Source organism: Coregonus lavaretus (assembly GCF_964263955.1).
Source record: "Coregonus lavaretus genome assembly, chromosome: 13".
Lineage (NCBI taxonomy): Eukaryota > Metazoa > Chordata > Actinopteri > Salmoniformes > Salmonidae > Coregonus > Coregonus lavaretus.
This window is the reverse complement of record NC_140000.1, coordinates 28,240,264-28,255,339: the sequence shown is the minus strand read 5'-3', so window position 1 is coordinate 28,255,339 and position 15,076 is coordinate 28,240,264. Positions and strand designations below refer to the sequence as shown.

At 42.1% G+C, this 15,076-nt stretch overlaps 1 protein-coding gene across 1 annotated transcript in view; it reads left to right on the top strand.

The window, feature by feature from the left end:
• LOC311140795 (serine/threonine-protein kinase 40) overlaps positions 1–14,463 on the top strand; it is a 32,319-nt gene extending 17,856 nt beyond the window's left edge. Inside the window, exons 7-11 of the mRNA XM_084176029.1 lie at positions 5,633–5,748; positions 8,183–8,327; positions 8,870–8,989; positions 9,228–9,312; positions 9,999–14,463. Coding sequence (XP_084032155.1) covers positions 5,633–5,748; positions 8,183–8,327; positions 8,870–8,989; positions 9,228–9,312; positions 9,999–10,220 — 688 coding nt within the window. The 3' untranslated portion in view covers positions 10,221–14,463. The remainder of the gene's footprint in view (positions 1–5,632; positions 5,749–8,182; positions 8,328–8,869; positions 8,990–9,227; positions 9,313–9,998) is intronic.
• Positions 14,464–15,076: the final 613 nt, after the last annotated feature.

Below are 15,076 nucleotides of genomic sequence, written 5' to 3'. Positions count from 1 at the left end.
CTTGAGGGGTGGGGCTTGGTGTTTGGGTAGTGGCCAAAAGAGGAGAGACTGAGAGAACTCTGAACTACAAGCAATAAATCAAAAGTGAAAAAAGTATGCGTTACAGATGGCTAAGTGGCATTTCAAAATATCGCAGCCTCTTGCGATATAGATATTGTGGATGTCAATTTCGCAATTTTAAATTAAAATTCGATTAATTGTGCATCCCTAGTGAGTGCCATGCGGCAGCCGTAGTGGTGATGAAACAAAGTGTTTTGTTTTGGCCGTTGGGGCTGCTTCACGGAACAGAGCAGACGAGTGGAACACTCTGTCCCAGCTGGAGACAAAAGGAGAGGCCTGCCAAAGGCCCTCCATAGCTCAGGGCTGACTCACCACGGATACACACGTCTTACACACACACACACTCAGCCCTCTATTTACTTTCTCTCCCTCTGCTCTGTCTGTCAGAAGGCTTTCTTTTTTTACTCAAACTGTCTTTGCTCGTTACTCCTTTTTCAGTTTTTTCTTTCTCATGATTCCCTTCTTCCATTCCCTCGTCTTCCTTTTTTGTCTTTCGCCTTTTGCTCTCATTTTGTGTTTCATGTGTCCTCGCTAAGTGTGCATGCATACAGTGTGGGGGATGGATGGAGAGATGTAGGGAGGAAGGCCTCTCCCAGGTTTCTTTGTAGTGCTTTTCATATCACTCATCACATGGCCTGATGCAACGTCTGTCACCAATAGGTTTCAAACCAATTGATGACAGAGTTTCATGCAAATATAAAATAATCTGCATAGAACATTTTGCACATTTTCCCACCAGAGATGTTTTTCCATCAAATGGAATTATTGCGGATAAAAGGCTGTGCGTGATGACTTAGTGCAAATAAAAAATTACTTTTAATAACAAATTATAAGAAAAAAATTGTTTAGTCATTTAGCAGATGCTCTTATCCAGAGTGACTTATAGTTAGTGAGTGCATAATTTTTTTTTTCTTCTTCATACTGGTTCCCCGTGGGAAATGAACCCACAACCCTGGCGTTGCAAACGCCATGCTCTACCAACAGAGCTACACGGGACTTAAATGGTTTTCCATAACATTTTCAACTCTACCGATGGTTTTATCACAACTGTTGCGTTATATAGCAAATGTATCCACTCTGGTCTTGGCACGTGCACTCTAGCCAACAGCTCGCTCATACAGTGTGGGTAGGGTAGCCTAAATGAAGAGATTATTATGGATAAGAGCGAGATTATTTTGATTTGTCAAATGGCAGCCAAGCATCGATCACAATGTCACCAGAATAAGACCATCGATATTTATTGGAAAGGAGCATCAAGCTAATCAGCATTGGGCCAGTAACCAAAAGATTGCTAGTTTGAATCCCTGAGCTGACTGTGACAAATGTGTCGTTCTGCCCTTGAGCAAGGTACTTAACCCTAAATGCGCCAGAGTCGCCAACAATAATGGCTGATCCCTGACTGTGACCCCACTCACTAACTTATTTCATCTGTTGCCTAATAAACTGCATGCTTTCCCGAGTCCTAGTGGGAGGACCACACAACATAGCCTATCATCGCGTGAATCCAAATTTACTTTGATATTTGTATTTATTTTTTATTTAACTAGGCAAGTCAGTTAAGAACCAATTCTTATTTACAATGATGGCCTACACCGGCCAAACCCGGATGACGCTGGGCCAATTGTGCGCTGCCCTATGGGATTCCCAATAACGGCCGGTTGTGATACAGCCTGGAATCGAACCGGGGGTCTGTAGTGACGCCTCAAGCACTGAGATGCAGTGCCTTAGACCGCTGCGACACCCGGGAGCCCATATGATGGCTATTATATTAATATTTGTGCATAAAGGTGCCATTTCTCGCATAATTAAATTTACAGACTCAAAAAGATTCCACCATGTCGAACGAACAAATTGCATGCCGACTTTTATAAAATTATACCGACATTTCCTGTTTCCATCAGCCCGGTCATGATTTAATTTTTTAAAATGTGTCAGGTAATTAATTAGCATGAAATGGATGGAAACCTGGTTAATGAGGCTATTATTGTATCTTGCCAGCAAGTTGTTTTAAATAGCTGGTGTTTGTAGGCTAGTAATTCTTAAATTAACCATAACGTTGAGGGTGTACTTCAGGGTTGTAACATGTTGGGTTGATCGCAAACTAGACTTGAGGCTGCACTTGTCAAGTCATCCCTCCCTCTCGTCCGTCTAGGCACAGTCTTTAGATGGTGAGGTGCGAATAATGCTTGTTTCATCAGGCTTCTGTCAGCTGACACTTGACACTGACATCAACCTCTGATGCATTTAATCCCACTGACTGTGCTGAAGATTAGATTACACCTTTACAATCATACCTTCCTCCTCTCACCAACTTCTCCCCGTCTTGCAAAGCTCAGTGTGCTGTATCGTTGTCAGTAGTTTGCTTATGCAGGAAATAAACATTTGCAAATCAAACTAAAAACCGGGTTGACAAATAAGTAAAAATAGCAACATTACAAAAATAGGAGCAGCTTTTAGTAGCATTTCATAGTGAATCTTTTTATTTTTTATTTATTTATTGGAAAGCCAAGTTGTCCTTTTTAAAAATGTAAATTGTGTTGGATGGGACACTAGTCACGCACAGGTAAATCCCTAAATGTTTGAGAGAAGTCCTTAACCTCACCACCCTGTTCTAATGTTGTTTTTCTGAAGATAAAATCTCTCAATTAAATGTAGCTTCAATTGAGGGACTCCTGCTGAACTATTGATAGTTTTCGTTTATTTTTTAGTGCAATTTGTTGAACTTCATGCAGAGCCAGAGGATGCCATGTTCAACCCCTTTCCCATCAGTCGGGTTATTTTGGGCAGGACGGGGGGAGTCACAAGGGATGTTGAGGTTTCTGGTTTCCTGTCTCCTGGGGTCACATGACCAGAAAGCGGAGATGGTGTGGTTCTTTTGGTCGACCCAGTCCTAAGGGTCCCTCTCACAAGGCGAACACGCTATCTCATTCATGGAGAGTATCCAGAGTAAGAATAGCAACCGCAGTTGTGTGATGAGTGCCAGCAAAAGAAAGGCCCCCTTCATAAAGCAGCTTTTTATCTAGAGAGCCCTTCAAGCGCAGCCTCCTGTCATTGTGAAGTTCAAAAGGCTACTGTATTATAGACAACTCATGTTCACTAATCATTTTGAACAGCTTACTGCGATGGTAGACTATCTACAGTCGTGGTCAAATGTTTTGAGAATGACACACATTAATTTTCACAAAGTCTGTTGCCTCAGTTTTTATGATGGCAATTTGCATATACTCCAGAATGTTATGAAGAGTGATCAGATGAATTGCAATTAATTGCAAAGTCCCTCTTTGCCATGAAAATGAACTTAATCCCCAAAAAACATTTTCACTGCATTTCAGCCCTGCCACAAAAGGACCAGCTGACATCATGTCAGTGATTCTCTCGTTAACACAGGTGAGTGTTGACGAGGACAAGGCTGGAGATCACTCTGTCATGCTGATTGAGTTAGAATAACAGACTGGAAGCTTTAAAAGGAGGGTGGTGCTTGAAATCATTGTTCTTCCTCTGTTAACCATGGTTACCTGCAAGGAAACACGTGCCGTCATCATTGCTTTGCACAAAAAGGGCTTCACAGGCAAGGATATTGCTGCTAGTAAGATTGCACCTAAATCAACCATTTATCGGATCATCAAGAACTTCAAGGAGAGAGGTTCAATTGTTGTGAAGAAGGCTTCAGGGCGCCCAAGAAAGGGACCGTCTCCTAAAGTTGATTCAGCTGCGGGATCTGGGCACCACCAGTGCAGAGCTTGATCAGGAATGGCAGCAGGCAGGTGTGAATGACTTTTGGAGGATGGCCTGGTTTCAAGAAGGGCAGCGAGGAAGCCACTTCTCTCCAGGAAAAACATCAGGGACAGACTGTTATTCTGCAAAAGGTACAGGGATTGGACTGCTGAGGACTGGGGTAAAGTCATTTTCTCTGATGAATCCCCTTTCCGATTGCTTGGGGCATCCGGAAAAAAGCTTGTCCGGAGAAGACAAGGTGAGTCCTGTGTCATGCCAACAGTAAAGCATCCTGAGACCATTCATGTGTGGGGTTGCTTTTCAGCCAAGGGAGTGGGCTCACTCACAATTTTGCCTAAGAACACAGCCATGAATAAAGAATGGGACCAACACATCCTCCGAGAGCAACTTCTCCCAACCATCCAAGAACAGTTTGGTGACGAACAATACCTTTTCCAGCATGATGGAGCACCTTGCCATAAGGCAAAAGTGATAACTAAGTGGCTCGTGGAACAAACATTGACATTTTGGGTCCATAGCCAGGAAACTCCCCAGACCTTAATCCCATTGAGAACTTGTGGTCGATCCTCAAGAGGCGGGTGAACAAACAAAAACCCACAAATTCTGACAAAGAATGGGCTGCCATCAGTCAGGATGTGGCCCAGAAGTTAATTGACAGCATGCCAGGTCGGATTGCAGAGGTCTTGAAAAAGAAGGGTCAACACTGCAAATATTGACTCTTTTCATAAACTTAATGTAATTGTCAATAAAAGCCTTTAACACTTATGGAATGCTTGTAATTATACTTCAGTATACCATAGTAACATCTGACAAAAATATCTAAAAACACTGAAGCAGCGAACCTTAGTGAAGATCAATACTTCTCAAAACTTTTGACCACGACTGTAGACAGAATTATTTCATCTTCAAAAATGTTTTTACAATGTGGCATTCTTAGCAAGCATGTGTTTTCACAGGAATTAACCTTATCCTGAATGTGGCCTTCTGTCTGTGTGAGCAGAATGTGAACTACATACAGTGTGAAAGTGAGAGAGAATAAGGGAAGCTGCATTGACCTCAGTCCTTTGAGAAAGGGGATGTGGGTGAGAATGTGATCTTGAGTGGACTCGGGCGCTAAATTGCATTTGTGATTGTGTACCCTGTGCGTGTGTGTGTGTGCTTGCGCGTGTGGGTGGACTTAAGCTTGTGTGTGCACTTTTCCTTATGTGCTTTGCATACACATTCGTCAACCCAATGCAATGCAGGATTAGTCATCGAGACAATTATCCCAAACCACAGGTTGACTCACATGTTTGTCAGTGCAGCTTTTTTATTTCCTCTTTCTTTCTAAATGTACTGGAAAGGACAGGGGGATACTGTATGAAAGTCTACCATTAAACCCTGCATGGCTCCCCTCCCCCCACACACACTTTATCTACGATGACTCAGGCAAACATCTGATAGGCCTATGATGTTTCCACAGAAACCAATATGGTACCTAGCAACGGTGCTTGAGCGCCACACTGTCTGGAGTTTACGCTGTCTCTAGATATCACTGTCCTTCTGGTTTGGAGTTGGCCCTTCAACTGGTGGTCGTGATGATCGTATAGTCTTGTTTCTCTTTGAAACTTCCTCTGGTTTCTTTTAAGATGATGCTAAGGAGTCAATGCTATGTTCAGTTTACTGTGATATTAAAATGAAGCAGTGAGTGAACTACGCCTCCCTGAAAAACCACTTTAACGTTAGCCTGCATCTATTTCGTTGTTTCATGAAGCATTGTGTGTCTCACAGGCCTACCTTCCGTTTTGTGTCTACTGAATATGACCCTGGTGTGTTGGTGTCTCTCTGTGAACCCTAGGATTCACCGGATCTCCATCACCAACTTCTGCCTGGGCAAGCACCTGGTGAGTGAGGACGACCTGCTGAAGGACCAGCGAGGAAGTCCAGCCTACATCAGCCCTGACGTACTGAGTGGTGAGATGACTCAGATATATATATATATATATATATATATATATATATATATATATATATATATATATATATATATATATATATATATATATATATATATATATACACACACACACACACACACACACACACACACACACACACACACACACACACACACACACACACACACACACACACACACACACACACACACACACACACACACACAGATGGCATGAGAGGGGAAAGGAGAGGGAAGTTCTCTATCAGTCTGTCACAAATGCTACTGACTGATGCCAAACACAATCACATAACAGTTAAATTGAAACTTCCATATCTCCATGCTTACTTTATGTAACAAGTGGATTCAAATCATGTAGGCCTATTGATTTCCAAGGGTAATTCACATGTTATTTGTGAAATGTATTGGTGGTGGTTTGACTAAGCTCCTGTTATCGTTTACTGTTCTGTTGAAAGGAAGGGTCAGCCTAGTTAATCTGGGTCGACCTGCGAGTCAGTCAGGAGGCTTGCGTAATGTTTGTTTTCCGGTTATTAGGCAACACAGATAGCCTATTTTGCAAACTTGGAACATTGGTTAAGGCTGAAAATATCTCAAGGCATTTTTTTCATTTATTGACTTGATCATCAGTTGCATGATGTTCTCTCGTGCTAAGCTATGTGTTAGGGTATGTGGTGTTGATTTTGTTTGGTTTTATTGCAAACACGTTACTGCGCTACATTTTTCTAGTATTTTAATTGCTTTCTGCAAGAGACGGTACACTATTCCATCACTCAGTAGTTTGTGCATACACTGAGGTTCTAACCATTTGAAAAGTAATTCTCAGTTCTTCAGTCTAGACACGATTGGCAGGAAATGTGTGAAAAGAGCAGATTGGGCTGTTGTTTGCTTGCCTCTTCCCCTCTCTCCATTAAAACAGATAGAACCCAGGCATATATGAGCGGAACATGACAAGTTGAAAACAGAACAATGAAATGGAGCTCCAGTGAGTCACACTGATGACTCACCGAGAGGGAAACTACTCCCAACCCCTCCCCCCTGTGTGCGTGTCAAATGCATTACCATAATTGCACCATGGGTGAAGGGAGGGAAGCAACTGCTGCCACCTCTTTATAACAACACTTGCCTCTGGTCCTAAAGCAGAACACCATGCTCATTGCTCCACCATTACAATCACTGGCTTCTGACTCATCATGCCTTTACTGTTTGATAGGTTTAAGCATAATGGAGGTATGTTATTGCCAAATGTAATTGTGGTTGGAAATTACTTGGAAAGATGAGTCTAGATCTGCAGTTGGATAGTGTAGAGTCACATGGTCTTCTGTTTGTGTCCAATTGGTTAATCTTTCATTCTGTGGTTGATAATGAGATATTCTGTATGGTTCTAGAGGCGAAGGGCAGTGGGTTGAGGATTAACGACAATGTCATTTGTAGTTGAATTAATATTCGAGAGTGTCATTGTACTGGTGCATGTACGTACATGATAAATACTGTTACATGATATGTAAGCCTATATGCAATATGTTTTTAAAGAAGATGAGTCATTTCTCAGTCGCAAAATGTTAACCAGGTTTCCATCCAAACATGTAGGATAATAAATGTCATTATGGAAATGGTAAACATTCCAAATGTCGAAAAATGTTTTTTGGTAAACTTTCCAAATGTTGACAAAACAAAAAATACGCTGGAGCTGATCTCTTTTTTTTTTTTTTTGTCTGTAAAATTAATTCCGCACGAAATGCGGTGGAAATTATTTTTATGCTCAAATTGATATAATAACATCATATCGAAGTAAACTTGGAGTCACGCGATGACATGTTGTGTGGTCCTCCCACTACGACTTGTCGAGAAAGCATGCAGTTTATTAGGCTACAGATTAAATAAATTATGATGAGCTTCACAAGATGGTGAAAGTGCACGGTGATGAGCTTGATGCTCCTTTCCAATAAATATCGAGGGTCTTATTCTGGTGACATGAAAGTTGATGCTTGGCTGCCGTTTGACAAATAAAAATTATTCTGCTTTTTTGTCCGTAACAATAATCTCATGTAGCCTAATTGCTCATGTAAGTCGCTCTGTATAAGAGCGTCTGCTAAATGAACAAAAATGTGAATGTAAAATGTAGGCTATACGTGCTCTCTAGCCAACAGCGTGCAGATAGGACTGTTGGCTAGAGCACACGTGCCAGTATCTTTCTATCGGTACATGGGAATTTATCCACAAAGTATTTTTATGTGCACTACGTCATCACGCACATACTTTTATCTGTAACAAGTACATTTGATGGAAACATCTCTTTTGGGGAAAATGAACATTGTTTTTAATGTAGAATTATTAAAGATTCGCATGAAAATCTGTCGCAAATTGGATAGAAACCTAGCTAGTGAAACATTGAAATTAATCTATTAATGTCTCCCTATCTTCCTTTTGAAGGTCGGCCGTACCACGGTAAGCCCAGTGACATGTGGGCCCTTGGCGTGGTGCTGTTCACCATGCTCTATGGCCAGTTCCCCTTCTACGACAGCATACCTCAGGAGCTATTCCGCAAGATCAAGGCTGCAGAGTACTCCATCCCAGAGTAGGTCAACATACAACACGCCACACAGTACCACACATCCCATACAAAACCACAAGCATTATTACACCATGCACCCCATACAGAGTGCGTGCTACATGTCATACAACACCTTCCATCATACAGCGGCAAATAGGCATTTTTCAAGGCCATTTTTATACTGCGTTGGTGTAAATTGGAAGACGCTACAATGATGCATATCATGACAGTTGGGCTACTCAAGGACTTTGTGCAAGTCTGCCAATATCAATTCAGTTCTGAGCCACACACTATTATAACTAATAGTAATATGCCATTTAGCAGATGCTTTTATCCAAAGTGACTTAGTCATGCATGCATACATTTTACGTACAGGTGGTCCTTGGAATCGAACCCACTATCCTGGCATTGCAAACGCTATGCTATACCAGCTGATCTACAGAGCACCATGCTCTTATTGGTTCCTCCAATGTATTATTCAACAGTTTCTCCTTCTGGTGCTGAAGGCCATAAATATAACCCTTCCCCCTTTCTCCTTCTTCCCTTTCCTCCCTCTCTCCCCTCAGGGACGGGCGTGTGTCGGAGAACACTGTGTGTCTTATACGGAAGTTGCTGGTGCTGGACCCCCAGCAGAGGCTGACCGCCGCAGAGGTCCTGGAGTCTCTCAGCGGCATTATCGCCTCATGGTGAGTCATGCCCCCTGGTGGACAGGGAGAGAACTGGAAATATTGGCAGTAGTGATTTTGTGGTTGGAAAAGTGCATAACAACAATACAATAAGGTGTGAGAATATCATCTTTAATGCCATCAAGATGTTTAACTTGGTGCAACATAGCTTCATAGGTTAATTTAAACGCTGCACAATAGAATCATCAGTCAGTCCATGCTGTGTCGATAAACTGTATCCTGTGTGTGTGCTTTGCAGGCAGTCAGTATCATCTTTGACCGGTCCTCTTCAGGTTGTACCGGACATCGATGACCAGGTCAGCCACCCAGAGCATCTCCAGGAGGTGAGATCCCTGTGGTCAACAACCCCTTGATCCTCCCTCAGCCTTTAGCGTTAGCACATGGCTAATCATCAGACAGAACTTCAGCTCACCCAAAGCCTGCCGGGGAACAGAGCCAATTGCTCCTCCCTTACTGACTGGTGCCTTGTTCTCACTGCGCCACAATGAGGCTAGCACTTTCATTACATTGCAGTTGAATCCAATGTTCTTTATAAATCTAAAGGTGTTGTAAGAAATACAAAAGTGTGTACAAGTATGGCTTGACAAGAAACATTCTCAGTCATAAAGCTGTAGATTGACATAGGTTAATCAGCTCTGTTTTGACAAGGATGCTGAAGAGATCATTAACCAGACTCTAATTTGTGCAACAGTATCCCTATGTGTAACAGCAGGGCTGTGTTCAGTAGGCACCAAACAGAAGAAAACTAACAAACTGGGAAGGGACTACCTTTTGCTCATTTTGTGCCCTAATGCAGGGGTTTTCAAACCTCTCCTCAGTGACCCCCAGCCTTCCATGTATTTGAGCAATACCAGATCTAGTACACCTGATTTTAAACTAATCAATAACAAATGTGTAAATATAACAGCATTGTAAAATGTCTGGGGGTCACTGAGAAGAGGTTTGAAAACCACTGCCCTGATGAACACGACCCAGTGTGTAACTAACATAATCTGTCTCTCTATCCCAGGTGAAGGTGACGGAGGAGTCGTCGCAGTACGAGTTTGAGAACTACATGCGTCAGCAGCTGCTGCTGGCCGAGGAGAAGAACACTATTCACGAGGCCAAGGCCAGCTTCCTCGCCAAGCGCCAATTTGGCGCCATCCCGCCTGTGCGGCGCCTGGGCCACGATGCCACGCCCGTCAGCCCTCTGGACGCCGCCATCCTGGCCCAGCGCTTCCTCCGGAAGTAGCCCCTTCACCCCTCGTCTTGCCCTCTGGAGGACACGTGGGGTGAGGAACACATAAGGGTTGGGTCGGGAAGGGAACTGAAAACTGAGAATGTCGATGGGAGCTTAGCCCCAGCCCGACCCTCCCTTGGGTAGAGGGGCCCCTAGATGTGGTGAGTTAGGTAGGTGGAGTGGGAACAGACATGGGGGAGCACCAGAACTGATCACTCACCTGACAACCTCTCATAGTTTTCACACTTCAAGTCTGGGTGTCGGCGGTGTGCACAGGAATGGGATGGCTGGAGAATCTGAAGATCTGAACCAAAGGCTTCCACCGAACCCCACTGATCTTAAACACACGCTGCTCTCAGCCAGCCAGCTATGGGCACATATGGACTCATACAGGCCAGGGGGATTCCAGACACACGTGTGTGTTTCCCTCTGCTGAGACCTGGCCATCACCCTCCAACTACCCCCATTTATTTTGGAAAACCCTGAGCAATACAGGGCCAGAAGAACCATGTAGCAACCTTCCTCTAACCTCCCTCCCTCAACTCTCCAAACTGAGATCACCTGATCATGGACGTCACTCACGCACCCGCCCACTCACTCTTTAGTTTCCTCATAACCAAAATGATCTGGACTTGTCCTGTCTGTCTCAACTACGACTTCAAATCTACCTCTCTCAATCTCTTTCTAACCATGTGTGCATTTTACGCCATGTCCACCATTCTCGAAAAACAAGGAATTGTAGAGGTAGTGTTGTCACCATAGACAGAAAGCATTACTATGTTTTGGTGCATAAAGGTTAGGAATGTGGAATATGAATAAGCTTTTTTCCTTATGAGTAATAAGTAGCATTTTACCCTTCTATCCATTCTACATTGAAGATGCTAACTATCAAAGGGTGGCCAAATCGCCAACTTCTATCTTTAAGTCTAGCAGATTGCATTGTTTTCTTGCTTTCGCTCACCCCCTATGGAACCATTGTTTTGCATTTAGGCATCTAGTGTCAAGTACCTGGAAGTTGTGATGCCAAGAGCTGGGTGGGGGGTGGGGGGGGTTTATTAGACATTTATTAGATGTTTAATGTTGATCCTCTCTCGTTATTGCTGTTCTAAATGGCATCTTTGATTAATAATCGAGACGTGGACACATTTCTTTGGGTGAAAAATCATGGAGCGTCTTAACTGATTGTTAGCCAAGGAAATTATACCTCCCCCTCGTTCACCACTGAACAACTTCCAGGTATTCAACTTCCCACTTACCCTGTGTGACATCATCATTGTGGGACAAGTATTGGGCATGAATGTGAATCAATGGTAATGCCAGTGATTGTCAGTGTGTAGATAAGTGTGATTCCAGCCAGGGGTGTATTAGACAAAGCCAGGGCCTTTTCAGTGGTAGGTGCAGACTAGAGCCACATTATTTAAGCCCAGTGAGTCAGTGCAGACCCTTAAGCTAGCCATCCTCCCAATCTCTTTATCTTGCCTGCCTCAGTTGCTTGCACACACCGAGAACATACAGGCTTTTCTAAGACTGGCTAGACTGAATGTGTCCGCTATGAAAGATGAGCATCCCACATGTTGCCCGTCTTAGTCGTGAATGCTCTAGTGCGTAGCAATGTCTTAAGTTTAAAATCAGACAAAACCGTAATGATCATAGTACTCGAGCCCCTTTAGCTGTTGTAAGTTATATTGTAGTAGCTCATCATGAAAGACTTAACTATGATGATGATCGTGATAATTGAATAGATAGTGTCATATTTCATAGAGAAACTCTCAACAATGAGGTTGCGTCTCCGTCACTCGGTCGCGTCATTCCATTGTTATGCGCGTTTTCAAGCCTCCCTCTGCTGGCGGCGCCATAGTGGTGCCAAACGTCGTGATAAATCCAATCATTCTGGACGGAGGCTAACGGCTGTTTCGTCAAAGTTGCACTAGTGTCCTGGAAATACGATGACATTGCTAAAGTAGGTAGATATTTGGTAGGAAACAACTTTGCCATTATCATGTCGTCAAATTTACTTTAGAAAGATGGCAATGTTGTCGTTAGTTAACAAAGTTTGTCAAAAGTAGCTAGCAATGCTAATGTTAGCTAGCTAGAATCCGGTGGGCTCCCCTTAATGTTATCTAGCTAGCTAACGTTATACTCCATCTAAAGTCAATCTGGAGACATCAAAATGATGAATTTTTTTTTCCAAGCCACAGTAACGCACTTTTGATTAAATCTTAATCAGTGGTCATTGACAATGCATTGAGTAGAATGCTCAGTCAGTCAATCTGGCGACATCAAAATTATGAAATGTCATTTTATTTCCAAGCCACAGTAACGCACTTTTGATTAAATCTTAATCAGCGGTCATTGACAATGCATTGAGTAGAATGTTCAGTCAGTCATCAGTCCAAAACAAATGTTCAAAACAATATTGTAAAGAAACGTGCAACCCATGATTAGGCTCATTGGTTAGTTGGTGTTGGGGCCTTTAGGTGTTGATGCATTCACATCTTTACCAAAATGTTGCTAAACTACTAACTCGTGAACAATATTAGGCATCTGTTCACATAAGCTTGCCCATCTTTATGGGTATCCGCATTGCTTAGACCTCCACCCTATTTATATCTAAATTGATCACATGAGTAGAAACTCGAGTCAGTTTCCTATTTCATTGTATGTTGTATTTTTCCTCCTTAATTTCATGTATGTTGATTTATTTATTCACTGTCCATTTTCAGGCATCAAATCTCTTAGTCATTTTTGCTTTAAGCAAGATGTGTTCTGGTTCCATTTGTTTCTCCAGACATTGAAACTTGAGCCGCCATTGCAGTTTTTTCTCTCTATCAGCTATCTTCATTAAAGAAGATCTCTTTATTATACTTTTTTGCAGTTGCCACACACTCGTGGTCGATTAAGCTACACTAATAATGAAACGGACTGCATAGTTCTATTTTTTACACAGAAAATAATCGCACATTATAAATAATGATTTATGGTAGTGATGTACTGTTTATTAGCCTGGTCCCAGATCTGTTTGTGCGGTCTTGCCAACGCCTATTGCCTTGACAATGACCAGCACAAACAGATCTGGGACCAGGCCAACTGTTTATCGCCCCATACCAGACTTATGGTCAGTATGTAAATATAATACCAACATGACAGTGACAACACCAGTAGAGCTGCCATCTACATCTAGTGGAATGATACCAGCTCTGATCAGGGGTACATTCAATGAGGTGAAATGTTCCAAATGTTGCAGCTAGATATGTGTTGAATAGAACTGACACGATTCCAAATTCAACATGACAGAAAATCATATCTTGATTTCTATCTGAACGTTTTGTAACATTGCACACTCCTGAACAGCCCTGCTTTAAAACAAATGATATATAGACATGCAGGCGATGCTAGCCACCACATTTTGAGAAAAAATTATAATTAAATGAGATTTTGAGAAATTTTTGCTTTTTCCCCACCTCAATGTGAATTTCTGGGTATAAAAGCAGTATTGTAGTTGATAGTGTGTCAGTAGTTCATGAGAAAAATGTATTTTGTGAACACCACAGCCCTTGCTGAAGTTGAAGGCAAATTTGAAATCCCATCTTACTTGAGGGTGACCATAACCCACTATTGGATATAAATATGTAGGTTTATTAGAAAAGACCCTTGATAGTAATGTATTATCTGTAGCATTATCAAGATAGTGTTCACATTTAGCTGTTGGAATTGTCCCATTTGATGTCTAAGAAAGTTGTCCCCTTCATAGGTGGACTGAAAGCACCATACGAAGCATGATGTTGAGCTCTTTGTAAAATGTGATTTTGCATGATTTTTTTACTTGCAAGGTGGTCCCACAATATAGTTCCTTGAAATCAACCAACCAACCAACCAGGAAGAATTGGGAATTTGAGTCTTACAGAAAAACCTAATGTTTTTCATAATACAACCGATTTTTCATTTAATGAATACTCAACATGATTTTTCATTTTTACCATAATTCTAAAATTGGGGAAATGTCTGTCAGTTTAAGGATGTATTTGATTTGCTGAATATTTCAACTGGAAAATAGATTATGGTGTATGATGTGGTGGTATAAATAGTTGAAACCATCCAGATTTGTGTTGCAAGCTGCTTGGTTGGATATGGGCATCTAATACAAAAACCTGGCTAATTGTACAGAGATTTAGAAAAGTTTGTATAAAAGACATATTTTTGTACTTCATCAAATCTCTACATGCATGTCAGCAATAAACTTTGATATGGAAAAATACGCTATTCCTAACATTTATTTAACGTGAAACTTTAAATGTTGACGCAACTTCCCATCATTGCCAGTAGGTGGAGTACTTTCTCAAAGAATATAAATGCATTTGCTCTGACTATGTAGAACCAAGAACACCAGATATTGTGTAGTAATGATAATGACCCTAAGTGTTGAATCCTAAATCATCAATGAAACACTCACTATGTATTCAGTTCACCAATTTGAAAGGAATGGTTATCTTCCTATAGTTTTTAGTCTCTTGGGTCTGTCTCATGCCATTACAGAATGTGTATAGACTCCCTGCAGAGAGTGGCGTGTGTATGTTGAATACTAGATTGAAACAGTGCGTCTCTTTTCTCTCTGAGGGAGTTTTGGACCATGGGCCAAGGTAGATCTGCTCCAACAGGAAGGCACCTGCTTGTTCCCCCTGCACCACGGGCATGTGCCCCTACTCGACTGCCTCACCTCAGACCTTTAAAAACACACCCTCCTAGTGGGGGATTCATTTCTTTACACTTCTTTGCATTTGCTATCACACAGAAGCTCCTGATCGGTCCTGTAACATGGATTCCTGTGAGATCATTTTGAGTTATGGATGATGTGCCTTTTTTTTTTTTGT